The sequence below is a fragment of the Somniosus microcephalus genome, chromosome 9 (genome assembly GCF_052327205.1).
Source record: "Somniosus microcephalus isolate GS21.2 chromosome 9, FLI_Smic_1.0, whole genome shotgun sequence".
In the NCBI taxonomy this organism is placed as follows: Eukaryota; Metazoa; Chordata; class Chondrichthyes; order Squaliformes; family Somniosidae; genus Somniosus; species Somniosus microcephalus.
Window position 1 is genome coordinate 247,869,147 of NC_140995.1, and position 14,935 is coordinate 247,884,081.

The 14,935-nt window shown below is 49.5% G+C and overlaps 1 protein-coding gene across 1 annotated transcript; it reads right to left on the reverse strand.

Moving 5' to 3' along the window:
* Nucleotides 1-10,477: 10,477 nt before the first annotated feature.
* LOC147113199 (endogenous retrovirus group PABLB member 1 Env polyprotein-like) lies at nucleotides 10,478-13,613 on the reverse strand. The gene has a single exon (XM_085998119.1). The coding sequence runs from the start codon at nucleotides 12,569-12,571 to the stop codon at nucleotides 11,090-11,092; it is 1,482 nt and encodes a 493-aa protein (XP_085854245.1). The 5' UTR covers nucleotides 12,572-13,613; the 3' UTR covers nucleotides 10,478-11,089.
* Between the last annotated feature and the right edge of the window lie 1,322 nt (nucleotides 13,614-14,935).

Here is a 14,935-nt window from a genome sequence, read left to right on the forward strand (position 1 = left end):
CAAAAGAATAAAAGAAACAAAAGAAGTAAAAAAGAGACAATAAAAGGTGTTAGAAGCTAGACGAGATGGTAATAGGCTGAGATTGGGTGTAAAGTGTACTGGCAGGGCAAGGGATAGCTGCCAGGTGTGAGAGCGAAACAAAAGGAAAGGGGGGGGGGGGAAAGGAGTGGAAAAATTACAAGAAAAAATGAAATAGGGGCCGAGGTTATGATCTGAAATTGTTGAACTCGATATTGAGTCCGGAAGGCTGTAAAGTGCCTAATCGGAAGATGAGGTGCTGTTCCTCGAGTTTACGCTGAGCTTCCGTGGAACAGTGTAAGAGGCCAAGGACGGTGAGGTCAGAGTGGGAATGGAGCGTTGAATTAAAGTGACAGGCGACCGGAAGCTCGGGGTCACCCTTACGGACTGAACGGAGGTGTTCCGCAAAGCGGTCACCCAATCTGTGTTTGGTCTCCCCAATGTAGAGGAAACTGCATCGTGAGCAGCGAATACAGTATACTAGATTGCGAGAAGTACAAGTAAATCGCTGTTTCACCTGGAAGGGGTGTTTGGGGCCCTGGACAGTGGGAAGGGGGGAGGTAAAAGGGCAGGTGTTACATCTCCTCCGCTTGCACGGGAAGGTGCCAGGCGAAGGGGAAGGGGTGTTTGGTGTGATAGAGGAGTGGACTAGGGTGTCTCGGAGGGAGCGGTCCCTACGTAATGCTGAAAGGGGAGTGGAGGGGAAGATATGTTTGGTGGTGGGATCACTTTGGAGGTAGCGGAAATGCCGGAGGATGATCCGTTGAATGTGGAGGCTGGTGGGGTGAAAGGTGAGTTTAAAAACTCAAATCATGGACCAGGAAAGAGAGAAAAAAGGTAAACAAAATGAATTTGTTATGGAAACTGGTTAGGATCGATAAGGTAGGTTACACGAAAACAGAAACCAAAATGAACATAAGATTCGTAAAATTCAGCAGATCCCCCAAAACCAAGACAATTACCCTAAAGAAGGGATTTTTGGACTGTTAATAAACCATGTCAGAATGGTAAAAGAATACTGGGCCTAAGGGAGATTTAAAATCAAAGACCCCAGGATTTTGGTATTTTTTTAAAAAGCATGTTCGAGCCTGTGGAAGGAAAAGGGGGGGGGGCTGCAACAAAGGACTTGGGATTGGCCTCTGTAAATGGACCGTTTTGGGTATTGGCATTAACCGAGCTGTCTGGGGACTATCTGGACTGTCTCAGTCATTTTACATAATGACAATAGACCAACGGAAGAGCAGTCCCCGCCAAAATTACAGAACCATCCAAAACCTTGCATAATGCAGAACATGCCACCAACCAACAAAAGAACCGTGGCCCCCGCAGGAAAAGACAGCTTTACTGCAATTAAACAAGAGGTTAAACAATCGATGGGACCATCCCAAAACCACTTCACACGTCCTTAAAACAACTTACGATCGATGGGACCATCCTGAAACCAATTAAACAATTCACACCAATCAATATTAACGAGCCCGCCAAAACTAACAATAAGCCAGAACTGATTCGGCGTGCAGCTTAGCAGGCCTCAACCAGTATAATTGAAGGCCTGTTTCTCACAGAAAACAGTTCAAAAGAGTTCATGAAAGCAGTTCAAGAGTTGAAGTTCAAGCAGTTCGAAGGAGTCATCACCCAGAAGAGATCCATCAACATCGGGACCAAGAAGTCCATCTCGAAGCAGTTCTCCCTCTCGAAGAAGTAACACACCATCGCGGCAGACCAGGGCCCCACGAAACAAACAACCAAAAATATTACGAGCAACCGGGTAATATTGGGCCACCGCGACCAACAAGAAACCAACTTGGAAGAAACCGAAGATCCGCAAGTTTTCCACTCTACAATCTATCCTGACTTACCCCTGGGTAAGATTTTACTGAAAAGACTCTAAATCCTACTTCTAATCAAAACAAATTGGGTACTCACCTGATAGATCCAATACGCACCCGACCGCATCAGCGGACACGCGAAGACTGACCAGCAACACAGGTAAAGTCTTCTACCGCGTCCGGGGTACGGCAGGCCCCAACCGCCACATCTAGAGAACTCCGAAATCGTGAACCTCGACAACTGTCAAAAGAAGTTGTTTTGGTGAGCATTATCCCTGGTCCCCTGGAGCCCAACTTAGCTAGTGAAGTGGGATTGGGAGGGGTGAAGTATTCTGTCTATTGTTATTTTCCCTCGTATATTCCGAAGTGTTCCCCCAATTTAGAGTGTTAAGATTACTGTGTTGTGTATTTTCTTTCTCAAATAAAGATCAAAGTTTTTTTCACCAAAATTCAGTTGTCTGCTGCAATTTCATTACACCCCCAAATAGGTCGAAGGTCTAGAACCAAGGGAGTGGGAGCGATTCGAACCGCTCATAAGTCAGAGGCGAAGCTGACCCACACATACCACCCCCTTACAGTGGAAGAGAATAATAGACACTAGAATCAAAGAATCCTACCGCACAGAAGGAGGCCATTCGGCCCATCGTGCCTGCACCGGCTCTTTGAACGAGCTCTCCAATTAGTCCCACTCCCCCCTGCTCTTTCCCAAAGCCCTGCAAATTTTCCCCTTCAAGTATTTATCCAATTCCCTTTTGGAAGTTACTATTGACTCTGCTTCCACCGCCCTTTCAGGCAGCACATTCCAGATCACAACAACTCGCTGCGTAAAAAAATGTTTCCTCAAGTCACCTCTGGTTCTTTTGCCAATTACCTTAAATCTGTGTCCTCTGGTTCCCGACCCCTCAGTCACTGGAACAGTTTCTCCTTATTTACTCTATCAAAACCTTTCATGATTTTGAACAGGTCTATCAAATCTCCCCTTAACCTCCTCTGCCCCAAGAACAATTCCAGCTTCTCCAGTCTCTCCACATAACCAAAGTTGTCATCCCCAGTACCATTCTAGGAAATCTCCTCTGCACCCTTTCCCAGGCCTTGACATCCTTCCTAAAGTGTGGTGCCCAGAATTGGACACAATACTCCAGCTGGGGCCGAACCAGTGATTTATAAAGGTTCAGCATCATTTCCTTGGTTTTGTAATTCATGCCTGTTTATAAAGCCATGGATTCAATGTGCTTTTAACAGCCTTCTCAACTTGTGTACAAATACCCCCAGGTCTCTCTGATTCTGCAGCCGCTTTGAAATTGGGCCATTTCGTTTATATTGCCTCTCCTCATTCTTCATATCAGAATGTGTCACTTCACAATTAGGATAAGCTGAACTGAAGTGTTTCAAATTTTTTCATTAATATTGTGTTATAATGGCAGAATTTATCAGGGCCAAAGTTCATGGGGTAAATCGACTCCAGGTGTCAGCTGTGGCTCAGTGGGCAGCACTCTCGACTCTCGAGTCAGAGGTCCTTGGTTCAAACTCCCGTTCAGAGATCTGAGCACACAATCCAGGCTGACACTCCCAGTGCAGTACTGAGGGAGCGCCGCACTGTGGGAGGGTCAGTACTGAGGGAGCACCGCACTGTCGGAGGGGCAGTACTGAGGGAGCGCCGCACTGTCGGAGGGGCAGTACTGAGGGAGCACCGCACTGTCGGAGGGGCAGTACTGAGGGAGCGCCGCACTGTCGGAGGGGCAGTACTGAGGGAGCACCGCACTGTCGGAGGGCAGTACTGAGGGAGCGCCGCACTGTCGGAGGGGCAGTACTGAGGGAGCACCGCACTGTCGGAGGGGCAGTACTGAGGGAGTGCTGCACTGTCGGAGGGCAGTACTGAGGGAGTGCTGCACTGTCGGAGGGGCAGTACTGAGGGAGCGCTGCACTGTCGGAGGGGCAGTACTGAGGGAGCACCGCACTGTCGGAGGGGCAGTACTGAGGGAGTGCTGCACTGTCGGAGGGCAGTACTGAGGGAGTGCTGCACTGTCGGAGGGGCAGTACTGAGGGAGCGCTGCACTGTCGGAGGGGCAGTACTGAGGGAGCGCCGCACTGTCGGAGGGCAGTACTGAGGGAGCGCTGCACTGTGGGAGGTGCCGTCTTTCAGATGAGACATTAAACCGATGCCTCGTCTGCCCTCTCGGGTGGATGTAAAAGGTCCTATGACACTACTGGAAGACAAGCAGGGGAATTATCCCCGGTGTCCTGGCCAATAGCTACCCGTCAACCATTATCACCAGGTCAGATTATCTGGTCATTATCACATTGCTGTGCGTAAATTGGTGCCTCGTTTCTTACATTGCAACAATGAGTACATTCCACAAAGTGCTTCATTGGCTGTAAAGGGCATTGGGCTGCCCTGCGGTCCTGAAAGGTGTTGTATTAAATGCAGATCTTGTTTGTCCTGATGTTTGTGCACATTTATTACTGTAATATTAGCGTTCATTTCGACCTCGCAGTGAATGAGCTGAAAACATAAAAGCAGACTGTAAAAGCTTCAACAAGTATGTAAAAAGAAAGATTAGTGAAGACAAATGTAGGTCCCTTGCTGTCAGAAACGGGAGAATATATAATGGGGAACAAGGAAATGGCAGGGCAATTAAACAAATACTTTGGTTCTGTCTTTACGGAAGAGGACACAAATAACTTCCCATCCCAGAAATGCTAGGGAACCAAGGGTCTAGTGAGAAGGAGGAATTAAAGGAAATTAGTATTAGTAAAAAACGTGCTGGAGAAATTAATGGGACCGAAAGCCGATAAATCCCCAGGGCCTGATAATCTGTATCCCAGAGTACTAAAAGAGGTAGCTGATATACCTATCAATTCATTCAATGAAAAGCGACGAGTTAAGAAAGTAACTATAGGTTTTTATTGGCTAAATAACAGAGCCCACCCTCGTGGGTGATCGGGTCCAACAAGGAGGAATACCAGCCAGTCGACCACCTTTATACCTGGGCAAGCAAGCGGAGCCATGGGCGGAGTCAGCTGTGGTCAGCCCAGGTATAACAGCGTGACAAGAGGTGACCTTGTGTAGTGATACAACAGTGTAAACAGTGATAACCATAGTGTAACGATATAAACAGTGATAACCATAGTGTAACGATAGTGAACGATAAAAGTGGTTTACCACATTCACCCCTTGTTTAAATTTGAGTCCGGCGGGATGAAGTGTACTACCAGTTCGGGTATGTCAGTCTGTCCGGAGGCCTCGTAAGTCTTTCTGATTGGCGCAGCAGCGGCGGCGGTGGTGCAGTATCCGATGTTAATGCTGGTGTCTGCGTGGTCGGCGAAGGCTCGTGGGGTTCCGGCATGCCGTCTACCTGGGCTGGATTTGGGGGGGTGGTGGGGGGTAACGGTGGTGTCTCAGGGGTGCCCGAGGGTGCAAGGTCTCGTAAGGAGACTGTGTCCTCCCGCCCGTCTGGGTATGCCACATAGGCGTACTGGGGGTTGGCGTGCAGGAGGTCCACCCTCTCGACCAGGGGGTCCGTTTTATGGGCCCTCACGCGCTTTCGCAGCAAGACGGCCCCCGGAGAGGTCAGCCATGTTGGTAGCGAGGTTCCCGTAGTCGACTTCCTGGGGAAAACAAACATTCGTTCATGGGGGGTGGCGTTAATGGCCGTGCAAAGCAGTGACCGGATGGAATGCAGCGCTGCCGGGAGGACTTCATGCCAGCGCGAGGTTGGGAGGCCCTCAGACTTTAAGGCTAAGAGAACGGCCTTCCAGACAGTCGCGTTCTCTCTTTCCACCTGGCCGTTCCCTCGGGGGTTGTAGCTGGTGGTCCTGCTTGCAGCAATACTTCTCGCTAGTAGGAACTGGCGAAGTTCCTCGCTCATGAAGGATGAGCCCCGGTCGCTATGTATATAGTTCGGGAACCCGAACAAGGCGAAGAGGTCGTTCAGGCATTTGATGACCGTGGTACTGGTCATGTCTGGGCAGGGGAAGGCAAAGGGGAAATGGGAGTACTCATCAATGATGTTGAGGAAGTACACGTTACGGTCAGAGGACGGGAGGGGCCCCTTAAAATCGATGCTCAAGCGCTCGAAGGGGCGGGTGGCCTTGATCAGGCTTGCTCTGTCCGGCCTAAAGAAATGCGGTTTGCATTCGGCACAGGTTTGGCAGTTCCTGGTCATGGTCCTGACCTCCTCGATGGAGTAGGGCAGGTTGCGGGCCTTAATGAAATGGTAAAGTCTGGTGACCCCGGGGTGGCAGAGGTCGTTGTGGAGGGTCTGCAGTCTATCAATTTGCGCGTTGGCGCATGTACTTCGTGATAGGGCATCTGGGGGTTCGTTCAGTTTACCAGGCCGGTACAAGGTATCATAATCATAGGTGGAGAGCTCGATTCTCCACCTCAAGATCTTGTCGTTCTTGATTTTGCCCCTCAGCTTGTTATTAAACATAAAAGCGACCGAACGCTGGTCGGTGAGGAGGGTAAATCGTTTGCCTGCCAGGTAATGCCTCCAGCGTCGTACTGCCTCCACGATCGCCTGGGCCTCCTTCTCGACCGAAGAGTGTTGGATCTCAGGGTCCTGGAGGGTCCTTGAGAAGAAGGCCACAGGTCTCCCCGCCTGGTTAAGGGTTGCAGCTAGGGCGAAGTCGGATGCATCGCTCTCCACTTGGAAAGGGATAGACTCATCCACCGCGTGCATTGTGGCCTTAGCAATGTCTCCCTTTATGAGGGAGAAGGCTGCGCACGCTTCTGCCGTCAGGGGGAAGGAGGTGGACTTCATGAGGGGTCTGGCTTTGTCCGCATAATTCGGCACCCATTGGGCATAGTAGGCGAAGAGCCCCAGGGTTCTCTTCAGCGCCTTTGGACAGTGGGGGAGGGGAAGCTCCATGAGGGGGCGCATTCTTTCGGGGTCGGGGCCGATGACTCCGTTCTCTACTACGCAGCCGAGGATGGCAAGACGCGGGGTGTTAAACACACATTTCTCCTTATTGTAAGTGAGGTTCAGCCGTTGGGCCGTACGGAGGAATTTCTCCAGATTAACATCGTGGTCCTGCTGGTCGCGGCCGCAGATGGTGACGTTATCTAGATAAGGGAACGTGGCCTGCAGCCCGTTCTGGTCAACCATCCGGTCCATCTCCCTTTGGAAGGCCGAAACCCCGTTGGTGACGCCGAAGGGAACCCTAAGGAAGTGGTAGAGGCGGCCATTCGCCTCGAAGGCGGTATACTGGCGGTCCTCAGGGCGGATAGGGAGTTGGTGATAGGCCGACTTAAGGTCGATGGTAGAGAATACCCGGTACTGTGCAATCTGATTGACCATATCAGATATGCGGGGAAGGGGGTATGCGTCCAGCTGGGTGTACCGGTTTATGGTTTGGCTGTAGTCGATGACCAGGCGGTTTTTATTGCCGGTCTTAACGACTACGACCTGGGCACGCCAGGGGCTGTTGCTCCTCTCGATGATGCCCTCCTTCAGGAGACGCTGCACCTCAGAGCTAATAAAAGCTCTGTCCCCGGCGCTGTACCGCCTGCTCTTGGTGGCGACGGGTTTACAGTCGCGGGTGAGGTTAGCGAACAGGGAGGGGGGCGGGACCTTGAGGGTGGCTAGGCCGCAGGTGGTACGCGGTGGGCGGTTTAAAGGCTGCTGGTTGTCGACTGTGAGTGGGGGGAGGGGTCCACCGTATGCCAAGGTGACATTTTGAAGGTGGGATTGGAAGTCCAGCCCTAGTAGGATGGCAGCGCAGAGCTGGGGCAGGACGAGGAGTTTAAAATTTTTATACTCCGTGCCCCTAACCGACAGGGTCACAACACAGTAGCCGCTGATGTCTGTAGAATGGGACCTCGACGCCATCGAGATTCGGTTGCGCGTTGGCTGGACAGTGAGGGAGTAGTGGCTCACCGTGTCTGGATGGATGAAACTCTCCGTGCTTCCGCTGTCGAACAGGCAGGTCGTGGCGTGGCCGTTTACTTTGATGTCCATCATGGACTTGGACAGGTGATGCGGGCGAGCTTGGTCAAGTGTGACGGAAGCTCGTGTATGGCTGAGCGAGCTGCTGTAGTCTGCGGGTGAGGCGGTGGTCGGGTCTGGAGACAAGGTGGTGGTCGAGTGTGGTGGACAAAATGGCGGCGCCCACGACGTTGAATAAAATGGCGGAGAAGATGGCCGCCCCCACAACTCACATGAGGCACTGCTGGTGTTGGTGGCCTTGATCAAAGATGGCCGCCCCCGCGACTCACACGAGGGGATACTGGCATCTGTGGCCTTGATGAAAGATGGCCGCCCCCACAACTCACATGAGGCACTGCTGGCATCTGTGGCTCTCCCCCTGCAGGCCTTCGCGAAGTGGCCTTTCTTGTGGCAGTCGGAGCAAGTCGCGTTTCTTGCAGGGCAGCGCGTCCTCGGGTGTTTCGCCTGGCCACAGAAGAAGCAGCCGGCGGCCCGATCGCGGGGCTCCGATGTCGCAGCCGGTACCGGGGGTGGCAGTCCCGATCGGTTCTGGGACGCCGACGCTGAGGTAGGTCCCAGAGGCGGCGGTGCGAGGGGTATTGCGGCCGGGGTCGGGCCCGAGTCCCAGGGTCGCGCAGCACAGTACCTGGAGTACGCCTCGAGGTCCCGATGGGCCACTTCCAGAGAGCGAGCGAGGGCTGCAGTAGTATTCAGGTCGAGGTCCTTTGATTCGAGCAGTCTTTGCCGTGAGTAGTCGGACCGAAGGCCTTTCACAAAGGCATCGCGGATATTCCCTTCAGTATTTTCTGCAGCCGTTACAGCTTTAAAGTCACAGTCCCTGCCGAGTGTTTGTAGCGCCCGTAAAAATTCATCTACAGACTCTCCTGGCTGTTGCGAGCGGGATCTTAGGAGATGTCTGGCATACATAGAATTTACCAGGCTCCGGTACTGCTCTTTCAGCAGGTTGAGGGCGTCCTCGTATGTAGCAAGGTCCCGGATGAATGCAAATACTTTAGGGCTCACCTGGGCGGTCAGAACTCTTAGTTTGGATCCCGGAGGCACGCCGGATTCTCCCAGGTAGGATTCGAAACAGCTCAGCCAGTGTTCGAAGTCGAGGGCTGAGTTCGCTGCCTGTGGGTTTAGATCCAGGTACGGCGGTCGGAGGGCTCGCAGCCAGGCCGGCTGCTGTGGCTGTTGTAGCTGGCCGTTTGGCTGGTCGTTTGGCTGCTCCGATCCACTCATTTCAAAATTTAGCCAATAAAATTGATATACCTATCAATTCATTCAATGAAAAGCGACGAGTTAAGAAAGTAACTATAGGTTTTTATTGGCTAAATAACAGAGCCCACCCTCGTGGGTGATCGGGTCCAACAAGGAGGAATACCAGCCAGTCGACCACCTTTATACCTGGGCAAGCAGGCGGAGCCATGGGCGGAGTCAGCTGTGGTCAGCCCAGGTATAACAGCGTGACAAGAGGTGACCTTGTGTAGTGATACAACAGTGTAAACAGTGATAACCATAGTGTAACGATGTAAACAGTGATAACCATAGTGTAACGATAGTGAACGATAAAAGTGGTTTACCACAGTAGCCATGGAAATAGGTGATGCATTGGTTGTCATCTTCCAAAATTCTTTAGATTATGGAACAGTTCCTGCAGATTGGAGGGTGGCAAATGTAACCCCACTATTTAAAAAAGGAGGGAGAGAGAAAACAGTGAACTACAGACCGGTTAACCTAACATCAGTAGTAGGGAAAATGCTAGATTCTATTATAAAGGATGTGATAACAGGACACTTAGAAAATATCAACGGGATTAGACAAAGTCAACATGGATTTATGAAAGGGAAATCATGTTTGACAAACCTACTGGAGTTTTTTGAGGATGTAACTGACAGAATAGATAAGGGAGAACCAGTGGATGTGGTGTATTTGGATTTTCAGAAGGCCTTTGATAAAGTCCCACATAAGAGGTTAGTGTGCAAAATTAAAGCACATGGGATTGGGGGTAATATACTGGCATGGATTGAAAATTGGTTAACAGACAGGAAACAGAAAGTAGGAATAAATGGGTCTTTTTCGGGGTGGCAGGCGGTGACTAGTGGGGTACCGCAGGGATCAGTGCTTGGGCCCCAGCTATTCACAATATATATCAATGATTTGGATGAGGGAACCAAATGTAATATTTCCAAGTTTGCTGACCACACAAAACTAGGTGGGATTGTGAGTTGTGAGGAGGATGCAAAGAGACTTCAAGGCGATTTAGACAAGTTGAGTGAGTGGGCAAATACATGGCAGATGCAGTATAACGTGGATAAATGTGAAGTTATCCACTTCGGTAGGAAAAACAGAAAGGCAGAGTATTATTTAAATGGTGATAGATTGGGAAATGTTGATGTACAAAGTGTCCTTGTACACCAGTCACTGAAAGCAAACATGCAGGTGCAGCAAACAGTTAGGAAGGCAAATGGTATGTTGGCCTTCATTGCAAGAGGATTTGAGTACAGGAGCAAGGATGTCTTACTACAGTTATACAGGGCCTTGGTGAGACCACACCTGGAGTACTGTGTGCAGTTTTGGTCTCCTTACCTAAGAAAGGACATACAGTACTTGCCATAGAGGGAGTGCAGCGAAGGTTCACCAGACTGATTCCTGGGATGTGTCGAAATCTCGACTCCGAGTAAGACTCTAAAACACAAGCAGTACCGTCAGATTGTTAGTTTATTTTACTTGCACAAGGAGAGCGTCCCGCTAAGTCAAAGGCTAGCAGAGACTCTCTGCAGAATTACAGATTAACAACATATTTATACAGTAAAGTAAACAGGTTATGGTTTCCTCATGTGTCTTTCAAGTCAGACAAAGGGACAAAGAGTTCTTCAATCCTTAACTAAGTTTCTACATATTTCTAAGGTCTGGCGTAGAGAAAGACTATTGATAATACAATGGGTAGTTATTTATTCCAGACTATTTAATTAAGACCATCAGTATTGTTTGGAATGTAGTTACTTCATACAATATGTTTCTTCTGTTATCTGGTGGCCAAGCCTCTGGCCAGGTGGCCTGCTTAAGGTTCCCTTTACTCATGTAAATGGTCTTTGTTTACAACGCAGATAAGCAACGGTTTACAGTGTTTAGTCAAGGTTAACAAGTTTAAGGAAGGAAACGAGGACATTTCTGCAGAGGCTTCTGGGAGGACCGGGACTCCATTTTGTTTGTCAAAAAGGGGCACATGTAACTATATTCAGTTTTAAAAGGTACATTTCCACATTAAGGTACATTTCCACATTCCCCCCTTTTGTCCTTCACAAGGACAACTTAATCCATTCCAATCCTGCTTAGTCTTTCTATTTCCATTTCCGCGCAGAATCCTTCAGTAGTTGTTGCTACCATAACCTTAGTAGTGGTTGCTGTTGGTAACACTGTTTTTCCCACTCTGACACAGCAGCGCTTGATTGATACAAACAGAAGGTATAGGGAAAAGATTATCAGCAAAAATATGATCAGGCCCTGTACCAGGGATCCTAGCCATCCGGATGCCCAACCCCACAAAGTGGTACCGCCTAGGCCAGTACTTTGTTTGTACTCTATTACCTTCTCTCTAATAAGTTCTGCCAGACTGCTGATCTTTTCTGAGTGATCCAGGATGTACGTGCAGCATTCCTCACCAATCAAAGCGCATGTCCCTCCTTCCTTGGCTAGGAGATAATCTAGGGCCATACGATTTTGGAGAGCCACTGTCCGACTGGCTACCATTTCGTCATTTACCCTTTTGAAGGTTTGTGAGGTTGCGTTGGCTACTGATTCTACTAATTTAGCCAGTTCCCGTATTTCCCACTCGTTTGACATTGTCCCATAGGGTGGTATCATTACCTTGAACATTCCATTCAAACATGTCAAATCCCGTTTAGGTCGATGGCTTTCATAGGCGTCCCTCAGGGTCTTTGTTGTTCTAATAAAGGGTATCACATATCCTAAGTAACAGGATCCCGTCCATGATTGTGGTAACCAGGGGTAGGCCTTATGACCACAGATAAAATAGGTTCCATTATAAGAAGTGAATTGCAACTTCTTCTTTGTCATCATAGGGTTGGAACCGGTCCAGGTACCCCCACTCGTCTTATTACAGACATTTGTCATGTCAAACTGACCCACATCGCGCCAGTTGTGGGGTCGAGTTATGGTAAAATTCTGGGCGCATTTGCTTTTACCCACGTTCTCGCCCCCTGCTATGTTCCTTACTAAACATATTTTACCCATTGGGGCCCCTATACCTGAGGTATTAGTAAGAACTAGGAATGGGGGCTGCCGAGTTCGATTATATTTGGGTTGGTACCACCCCTGGAAGGCAGTGAGATTATAGCCTGCTGATTCCCATTCCGGCCTCCAATCCTCTGTACAAGTAGTGCCCCTATAGGATATGTGTCTTTCCTGGGAAGTATTACCGCGCGTATCGTTCTGACTGATTATCCACTCAGCCATGTCGGATTCGTTAAAGGGAATGGGTCTTAGAGGGATGCCTCCTTTCGAGTGAATGGGCACATGTGCACATACCCAACAGTTGGATAAATCTCTTTCTTGTGCATACTCCTGACTCAGTGCCATGAATACATTTATATGTAGTTCCCTTTGTTCTCGTGTCTGTACCTCTGGTGCTATCAGTAACACAAAGTATAATCCTGTCAAGCATCGTACTGTTAGTCCCCATAGTCTGTGTAAATCTGTTTCTCTCCCTCTGGTTCCTTCTCCTTTTCCTCCGAATCGGGTGCTTTTTTTTTGCAATGGGACACATGGATCCATGTTGGTCTTTCTTTTATCTTGATTGCAGTATTAGTTGTCAGCAAAACCTGGTATGGTCCTTCAAATCCGGGTTGTAGACCGCTTTTTCGTTTAAAAATCTTGATGTTGTAGGAGTCTACGTACTCCTAGCAAAAAATACTGAACTCGGAGAGGTTCAACAGAAAAGGTTTAATTGTTGAGGCTGCATGCTGAATACAAAATGGAGTCAGAGACTACACAAAGTACAACTGTCTTTTCATCAGTGCACAGCTTCGACTACTCCTCCCCCGCTCTGGGCTTAACTATGTTGCAGATCGAGTTTCTTAAAGGTGTGATCCTTCTTAAAGGCATGACGCCTGATTTATAGTCTACGGACCGGAAAGCAGATTGTGTCCGTTCTGTGCTCGGTACGCCACATTGTAAACGAATTCTCCAGGCTCCAGGTTATGGTACTTCCCTTCTGCTGGTTCGACTTGAGCTTCTTTTACCTGTGAATGAAAGCTGGAAATACATTTGGTTAGTGCAATACAATAATTCAACATATTTTCTTCCATTTTATGGATGTCCATTTGTTTTGCAGTAAACGGTGCTGTAAAAGGCAGCCATTGGGGACGTCCCATAACTATCTCATGCGGTGACAGGCCTGTTGTTCTGTTAGTTGCAGATCGCATTACCATCAAGGCTAAAGGCAGCAGTTCTACCCATTTTAGTCCAGTGTCATTGCATAGTTTCGCCAGTTTGTTTTTAAGCATTCCATTATATCTCTCAACAAGTCCAGCTGATTGTGGATGATAACTGCAATGGAAATGTTGGTTAATCTGTAAGGCTTTACACATTTCTTTTATAACAGTTCCAGTAAAGTGAGACCCATTATCACTTGAAAGTTTAACAGGAATTCCGAAGCGCGGCACGATTTCTTTCAACAAATATTTAGCAACAGTAGTGGCATCGGCCTTTTTACAAGGAAAAGCTTCAATCCATCTAGAAAACACATCTACAATAACTAATAGATACTTAAATCCCATACACATAGGTAATTCAATAAAATCCATTTGTAAATGTACAAAAGGTCTGATATACCTATCAATTTGTCCAATAAAAGGCGACGAGTTAAGAACGTAACTAAAGGTTTTTATTGACTAAATAACAGAGCCCACCCTCGTGGGTGATCGGGTCCAACAAGGAGGAATACCAGCCAGTCGACTACCTTTATACCTGGGCAGGTAGGTGGAGCCATGGGCGGAGTCGGAGGTGGTCAGCCCAGGTATAACAGCGCGACAAGAGGCGACCTCGTATCGTGATACAACGGTGATAACAATACAACAGTGATAACTATAGTGTAACGATAAAGTGGTTTACCACATTCACCCCTTGTTTAGATTTGAGTCCGGCGGGGTGAAGTGTACTACCAGTTCTGGTATGTCAGTCTGTCCGGAGGCCTCGTAAGCCTCTCCGATCGTCGCAGCGGCGGTGCTGCATTATCCGGTGTTAGTGCTGGTGTCTGCGTGGTCGGCGAAGGCTCGTGGGGTTCCGGCATGCCGTCTACCTGGGCTGGAATTGGGGGGGTGGTGGGGGGGGGTAAAGGTGGTGTCTCCGGAGTGCCCGAGGGTGCGAGGTCTCGTAAGGAGACAGTGTCCTCCCGCCCGTCTGGGTAAGCCACGTAGGCGTACTGGGGGTTGGCGTGCAGGAGGTTCACCCTTTCGACCAGGGGGTCTGTTTTATGGGCCCTCACGTGCTTTCGCAGCAAGACGGGCCCCGGAGAGGTCAGCCAGGTTGGTAGAGTGGTTCCCGTAGTCGACTTCCTGGGGAAAACAAACATTCGTTCATGGGGGGTGGCGTTAACGGCAGTGCAAAGTAGTGACCGGATGGAGTGCAGCGCTGTCGGGAGGACTTCCTGCCAGCGGGAGGTTGGGAGGCCCTTAGACTTTAAGGCTAAGAGGACGGCCTTCCATACCGTCGCGTTCTCTCTTTCCACCTGGCCGTTCCCTTGGGGGTTGTAGCTGGTGGTCCTACTTGCTGCAATACCTCTCGCTAGTAGGAACTGACGGAGTTCCTCGCTCATGAAAGAGGAGCCCCGGTCACTATGTATATAGTTTGGGAACCCGAACAAGGCGAAGAGGTCGTTCAGGCATTTAATGACCGTGGTACTGGTCATGTCTGGGCAGGGGAAGGCAAAGGGGAAACGGGAGTACTCATCAACAATGTTGAGGAAGTACACATTACGGTCAGAGGACGGGAGGGGCCCCTTAAAGTCGATGCTCAGGCGCTCGAAGGGGCGGGTGGCCTTGATCAGGCTTGCTCTGTCCGGCCTAAAGAAGTGCGGTTTGCACTCGGCGCAGGTCTGGCAGTTCCTGGTTATGGTCCTGACCTCCTCGATGGAGTAGG